Raw genomic sequence first — 7,537 nt, 5'->3', positions numbered from 1 at the left:
GAGAGTTTTCCAAGGAGCTGTCCAGCAACTGCAGTGGGGACAGCACTTCAGCTGGGAGTATACTCTGGGGCCTCTACTCAGTAAGTACTACTTGCGTTTTTATATCTGTCTGATGGCAGGAGGGTAGCTGGCAAGACGGGGTCATTTTGTGTGCTTCTTTAGGGGCCCAGTTGGCCTCAATTTAACAACAATTTAGTGACCATTGTGAACTGAGATTTTCATTTGGTGAATTTTCACAGGAACAGCAAAAGATACATTCATGACACCTTGCCACATTTCAAATTCTTATTCCACAGACTAAAGTGCTAAAGCTTCTCAGCAAAACATTTTTTAAGTTTTTTTTCTTTTTTAAGTATTGTCATGTATTTTTCACTAATCCTGTTCCTGAAAACATCTGCACTGTCTTTACTGAAGTTAAGAAAAATCAGAGAGAGGCAAACATTTGTTTACAGAGTACTTGAGTCTAAATGGTTACAGTTTGCCAAAGCTATACACAACTTAAAACAGGGTCTTCTAATGAAAGTGTTCAGGCAAATTTAGTTCTCCACATAGGTTTTATTTATCCTCTTGAAGGAAATAATCCAGAACCTGATTTGATTACAGTGGAGCCAATTAAGGATTTTTCTACTGACTTCTGTGACTTTGAATCCAGGCCCCAACTTCACCTTTTCACATCTTGAATCTTCATTTGGTAGGAGCTCTTCAATATGTTTCTTTGTTTGTTTCCCCTATTACCTCTCCCTGGCATATCAATACCCCAGTGTTTTCCCCTCCCTTCCCAGCCTGTTTTCAGAGCCAGGTCATCTGGCAAAGGCACATATTATACAGCCTTCTCAATCTTTCCATCCAGTTCTTTTTCTCATTCAAGCCTAGGAAAACCTCACTTAATTCATAGCTGCAGTTCAAAAAATGCTTGTGTTGCTACTTTCTGTAGGTTGGATTTACGTAACATGAGAGAGTTATATTAGTTTTTTTTCTGATACCCTCTTGTGTATGCACATAAGATTCTGTTTGTTGCAGATCTAGTACATATTAGAGAACATTTCAAATGGCTCAGAAACACAGAGGACTGTCCTCTGAAACAAAGTCTTTGGACCATCCTAGTGCAAGGAACATGTTGCACAATCCCCAATGGTTGTAATGGCACAAGTGTTCATTCTGCATACAGCCACCTGGATTGAGCATTCAGCCATTCTCCTTACATTGGTAGTGGTGTATTATGATGCTCTGGCAAGGCCATAGTAGTTCACTTGCATGAGATATGGAGCAGTTTCTAACATATTTGTGGCTAACCTTAGTGGGCTACCTACCACCTTACTGTGGGAAGGACATGGAAGTCATCAAATGCTCAGGGCTGCAAACTTAATCTGAGCCTATAGGCAGTATTATAATACTACTACTAAATAATTCATAATTCACAGTGGCACATTTCCCTTTCTACAGCCTACTTTGCATCTGACCTCTAAAAATAACTTGTAATCAAGTTTTTTTCATTTTCCCTGTGCCTTAATGATGTTCAAGAAATTCTAGCAGCTTCCTTGCATGTAGGCATATTGGTATTACTACCCACATGCCCCACAAAATACAATCAATCTTAACTGACAACCCAATTTATCTAGTAAAATTATGGATGAATCCCTCATTTTCATGAGTCCCTGGAAAAATATATTAGAGGGCAAAGTGGTTAAAGTAAATCAGCTTTCCAATGTGACCCAGAAAAAACCCTTTCACCTAGACTATGTCTGCCTTGTCTATTTAGTTTATAGGTTCTTTGGAAAAGGGGCTCTAGCATTTGCCATGTTGACATTCAGTTCCCAGCACCGGACCTTCTGATACTACCAGAATAGTAATGCTTTATTTTAGCCATAATAGGGTCTTTTTGCATTTCCGTGGCTACATCATTGGTCGTAATGAAAAGATTCTCTAGGAGATAGTTTGCTTCTCTTGTCTTTTGAAACATATGGTAGTAGCCATTGGTAGAAACAGTGGACTGGACTAGATTGATTATGGTTTTGATCTTGTATGGAAACTCATACATTCACTGATTTTATGCTAGTCCTAGTTGTGTCTTCATTTTCCAAGGCCATTCAGGTACTGCACCCATAGTAACATGTTTCTCTGAAAGAGCAACTCATGCATGCAACCCAGGTATTTGCATGTTTACATTAGTCATATGCAATTGTGTGAACAAAACTTCAAAAATTATGTCTTCCATTTTCATTTTGCCTCTTACACCAAGTTGAAATAGTGGTGAAAACAGTGAATGACCTTTAGCTCCCATTTATAAAATGAACGTCTCATAATCTTTTATTCCTTATATGAGTTTCCCTGCATTCATGTTATAATTTACCTTGACCTCTGTTTTGGAAGGACAGGTCCTGCCATCTTTCAATAGCATACCTTGTGTTGGATATGGAAAATGCTGTTTCAGAATTGACATATGACCCAAAGCGCAAACATGCACTAAAACTGTAAGTCCATATGCTTCTAAAAAAAACAATTTTAAGAACATGGATGGCACATTATACAAATAAACAGTGGGATTTAAAAATTGCTATGTGATCACAAAAGTAATTAAAAATGTTATGGGACATAATAGCTCATTCTGCTCTTCTGCATGTTGCCTGTCCACTGCCCACTGAAAATGGATGGAAAGGCTGCTATAGAACACAATGGATGTTGGCCCAAACCCTTTGGAGTTGCAATAGTTGCAGACAATGGGCCATCTGGATCATTGTCTCTTTGTGTGTCTGAAATGCAACAGGATTTGGACGTTGTTTGTTTCAGCTAGACTCGGTGTCTTTGGGAAAGAACAGAGGAATAGCAGATAATTTGGCTAGTGAGTGGAAAGGAGGAGGATCTGGCACTGGATGGGATTTGCAAAAGTACTCAGTGTCATCCTGACTCTGCTGCCACTGAAGTCCCTGAGAATTTTACCACTGGGGTCAATGGGAGTAGAGTAAGGCCAACTCTATACTGTGTAAGATCTTGGGAATGGTGAGGCTGAGCCTGCACTATCCACCTGAGTCCAGTGAAGCTCTCTAGAGCCAGAAGTTGACCTGGGAGGCTACTTTGGACTCACCCAGTGCCCAGTCTTAAGCCCTCTGTCTTCACTGAGAATGGGTCCAGAGCAGCCCCATGGATGAAATTCTGACTGTGGATCAAGTCAGCAGATCTGGGTGAATGGAGACTGCCCAGTCCATGAGGCTTGACACTAATTGGGCATCAGCAAATCCTCTGAGTGCTTTTGAAAAGTACCACCTTATATAATGGGTCCCTTTTACTTTACTTACTCAACCTCCATAAATGGAGCATTAACCCATGGCTCAGCTGCCAGCTTAGTATTTCTAGTGCCTTTTTGCTACCTCTATACAAATCTCTCTCGATGAATCAAGCTTGCCACATGTGTCCTGCTCATAGGGCCCAAAAGAAGTGACTTGCCCCTCACAATATGTGAAATAAAATCTCTAATGACAACAGGGAACAGCTCCAAAGTGGGTTATGAACAAAGCTGCTTAGGAAGCCAGATCACCCCTATGCACCCAGCGTATAGACAGCAAACATACCTATTAGAGGGACGGAGTCAGAAGTAGCAGGCATGATCTCAGCCACGAGCAGCATGAACACCGTCAGGGACAGCAGGACTGTGATACCTGCAAGGGAATTAGTCGGGAGGGAAAGGATAAGGAGTAGAATTGTGGCCCTCCTGCTTATGCCTTCACTATATAAAACTCTGCCCCACTTGTTAACTAAGCAAACTTGAGGTTTACTGTCAGCTTCAGTCAAAGAAATATCTTTAATCCAAGTGCTACAAGACAGGAGGAGCCTCCTCAAACTTATCTGCATCTCAGGACAGTCCTGACCTCCTGGGTGATGTAGTCAATAGGGCTGTGAGAAGGTTCAGTCCCTGATTCAATTCCGTGGAGATTCGGCCCGATTCGGTGGCTGAATCTCTGAATCCGAATCAAATCAGAGGACCCTTGAATCTCTCTGAATCAAATCAGAACCCTCCAAATCGATTTGGAAAGATTCTGTGATTCGGACATAGACACAGCTTTAAATGTTTTTTCTACATACCTCTAGGTAGCAGGTGGCTTGTGAATGCTGTGATGCTGGGGCACACGGAGCATCCCACAGAAGCATGGTGGGGCTCCCCAGCGCACTTGGCAGCAGACCTGGCTGGTCCATTTCTGGGTTTGCTAGGGAGTGTGCTGGGTGGCCACCTGGTGCCCCCCCAGCTCAGCAACCTGTGCCTCCCGGGTCTGGGGGGTGTGGGGGGGTCGGCACCCGGGGTATAGAAGGAGGGGAACCTGGGGTATAGAAGAGGGGGTACCTCAAGGTGTATAGAAAAAACATTTAAAGCTGTGTCTATGTCCGAATCACTCATTCTCTAAATCAGCATTGAATCTTCAGATTCAGATTTGGCCGAATCGAATCGGGGACAGTGATTCGAATAAATGAATCGAATCACTGCCCCTGATTTGGGCCGAATCCCAATCCGAATCCAAATTGAATAGGGCCCGCTTTGGACACCTCTAATAGTCAAATCACATTACTCCCCCCTGTCTCTGTTTCCCCATTTATGAAATGGGGGTAGTGAAACTGATCTCTCTGTAAAGCACTTTGACATGCACTAATTATAAGTGCTGTGTAAGAACTCAGTGTTGCTATCTGCACCAGTCAAAAATGGCTCAGCTTACACAATGCAAAAGCCAAGTACTCTGGTCTGAGTGGTGACTTGTTCTAGAAAGCTTTTTTACTCCCACTTCTACAACCTCTTGTTACTTCCCTGGGAGAAATCTCTCCTAGCCAGTTCCAAGGCAGGCTAAGTTACTTATTTGTCATTTCCTGTGAAGTCTGTAGTAAGCATGCTAAATTCCTTGGTTCTTACCTAAGGAAATCTTCTCCCCTGAGTCAGCTGGCAAGAGGAAAACAAGCAGTGCCAGGCCTGAGATGAGGACACAGGGAATGAGTAGGTTCAAGCCATAGTAGAGGGTGCGCCGTCGCATCGTCACAGTGTAAGTCACATCTGGGTATGGCTCTTTGCAGCACTCATAGTACAACACATTCCTCTTCCCTGGCACACCTGCATGGAGGGAAACCAGGGAGGTGGGAAAAGGGGCTGTGTTCCTGGCTTTGGGTTTATAACATGAATTACACCACGCCTGCTGGCCTCAGCTGTAAGCAAAGGCCCATTGTGCTGGACACTACATAGAGATAGGGAGAGACAGTCCCTACCCCAAAGATCTTGTAGCTTGGAGGCTGAGATGGGGAGAGAGAAGAGAGTTGCCCAAGGACACTCAAAAGATCAGTGGCATAGTCAGAAATAGAGCCCAGGTCTCCTGCCATCTAGTCTAGTGCCAAAGCTATACATCCATGGCCTGCAGAGTAGCCAGAGGAGCTAGCTTAATGGTCTAGGCACCTAGAGACCTTCCTATTGTATGTTCAAATTCTGTGAAACCTCATTTCACTGTAGTTGCTATTGCTTGCACTGGGGATTGTTTTCAATGAACACAAAACACTTTGGTAAATATGGCCCAAAATGTGCACTGAAGTGCCACACAGTGGGTGCAGCTACATGTGTCCCCACAGCACTGTTGTTACTGCGCCGTCATTTAGTACTTCCTTTCGGGAGTGCTAAATTGCAGTGCAGTAACAGCCTGTACTGTGCTGTGCCATTTTTAGCCACTACATCATCATAGCAACACACTATACCAACGGAGTGTGTTGCTATGGAGATGTGGCTGCAGCATCACAGTTTGTGCCCACTGATGCTACATCACCGTAGCATGTTGCTACGGCGATGTAGCGTCACATGTAGCATGCCCAGTGACTTGTAGCGGAGAACTTAAGGTGCTGAGGGAATTATGTGAAAAAATCCACTAAGATGATCAGGTCGTAGTGGGATTACAGGAATCTTTACAGATGGTGCTGGCCCACAGTTATACAGAGCTATTTCTCATGTATTTTATCTTTAGCATATTTATTCTGTAGTAAGGAGCAGCCACATGACCAGCTCTCTCAAACAGCTGTCCCAGATAAGCCACGTGCATGGTAGGGAAGCAAGTTTGCAGATTGAGATTGCATAGGGAAGTCGACATGGACTTATCTCAGAATGGTAGGCAGCTGCTCCTCGCTTTCTGAGGGGTAATGTTCCCTGGAACGGAGGGACCTACACCAGGGTAAGGATGTGCATCATGTGTCCACTCCATTCTTATTACAGACTAAAGTTAAATTATTCCATAGCAATCATATTATGTCTCTGCACCCAGAAAAGTCCAAGTCATTAGACAACACACACAAGGAAACCAGCTAATGTAAAGTACAGCAACGCAGGTTTAAGCTAACCCAGGAAAGGACATGGCCTCTCCCCCCACCACGGCTATGTCTTCAGCAACTGCAAGATGGGAATGGACAATTCCTTCCATCTTGCTGTGGAGTTCTCTTTTTGCCAAGCCAGACAATAAAATCTAACCTTGCAACATTTTGTTGTTACCATTTGGATAAACCAGGAGCTGTCCTGAGCACCCAAAAATGGCTTCCCAAAGAATGGCCACAGGTCAGTAAGACACATCTAATCAATGTCCTCTTGAGCCAAGGGAATAAAGCCAGGGTTGCTAGCTGTGTCACATGCTGTAGGCTGAGGCTCTGATTTTCCAGCTGTTGAACTGGGAGCATAGCACATGCTGTCATTTCTTATCTTTAGTGATTCCTTTTTTTCTTTCCCTTTCCCTCCACTTTGTGCGCATTGGCCTTGTTTTGTCAGAAGAACAAACCACATTGCATTACAACAAGCCTGGGAGGTGCCAAATATCTCTCAGCAGTTTTCAAAAATGGGTGCCAAAAGCTGGAGTGGTCAGCCTGAGGTTAGGATGTGAGAAGATATATTGGTCCTCCGTAGCTGTCTGTCAGTCTATCTTGGTCCTGTTCATAGCAGATGTCTGGGGGCCTGATCCTACTTCTAGCAGGGACAGCCACAGCACAGAAGTTATCAAAGGAGAAAGAGCCTCTGCATCCTTTAGGGCATTTCTACCAGAAGCACATTAGGGCATGGCAGTATTAGGTCAGCTGCTGATCTAATCCTATTCTTGCATTGGCTGTGGTTTGAGGGATGTGAGAGCTCGCACAATCCCATCAATGCTTCATGGGACAAATGCAGGGAACCTAGGGACCAAATGTGTTTGGCACATGCGTTTGCTGAAGGTAGGATTTCAAGTTAGAAATAACCAAATGGGGCAGACTGTAAAGAAGCATTTGAAAAATAGCAGCTCTGACCTTTGTGACCTTAGATTGCTTTTCCCTTACATTAGACTCCTCTAATTTCCCTGAACATAGGATCCTGATGGTCCCCTCTAAGACACTGCATTGCAGCACCCCCTTTCTAAACCTAATTTATTTATTACAGTGCTTACCCCTTGCAGAGAGGCCAGGCAGTGGGAGCAGCCAGGCCAGGATGAGTTTGAGCTTGCACTTATTGCCTCCCACATTACTTATCTCCTCCTACCTCATAGCACCCTTAAATGATCTCATGGTATTC

General features: G+C 43.9%; 1 protein-coding gene across 2 annotated transcripts in view; it reads right to left on the bottom strand.

Moving 5' to 3' along the window:
- Positions 1 to 7,537, bottom strand: part of LOC109297408 (neuronal acetylcholine receptor subunit alpha-7-like) — a 201,686-nt gene that overhangs the window by 71,632 nt on the left and 122,517 nt on the right. For both annotated transcript variants that reach the window (XM_019517137.1, XM_019517138.1), the window contains 2 exons: positions 4,892 to 5,086; positions 3,567 to 3,653 (listed from right to left, as the gene is read on the bottom strand). In XM_019517137.1, coding sequence (XP_019372682.1) covers positions 3,567 to 3,653; positions 4,892 to 5,086 — 282 coding nt within the window. The remainder of the gene's footprint in view (positions 1 to 3,566; positions 3,654 to 4,891; positions 5,087 to 7,537) is intronic.

This window comes from Gavialis gangeticus, unplaced genomic scaffold, assembly GCF_001723915.1.
Source record: "Gavialis gangeticus isolate Ggan-Ray unplaced genomic scaffold, GavGan_comp1, whole genome shotgun sequence".
Lineage (NCBI taxonomy): Eukaryota > Metazoa > Chordata > Crocodylia > Gavialidae > Gavialis > Gavialis gangeticus.
This window is presented reverse-complemented; position numbering and strand designations above follow the sequence as displayed.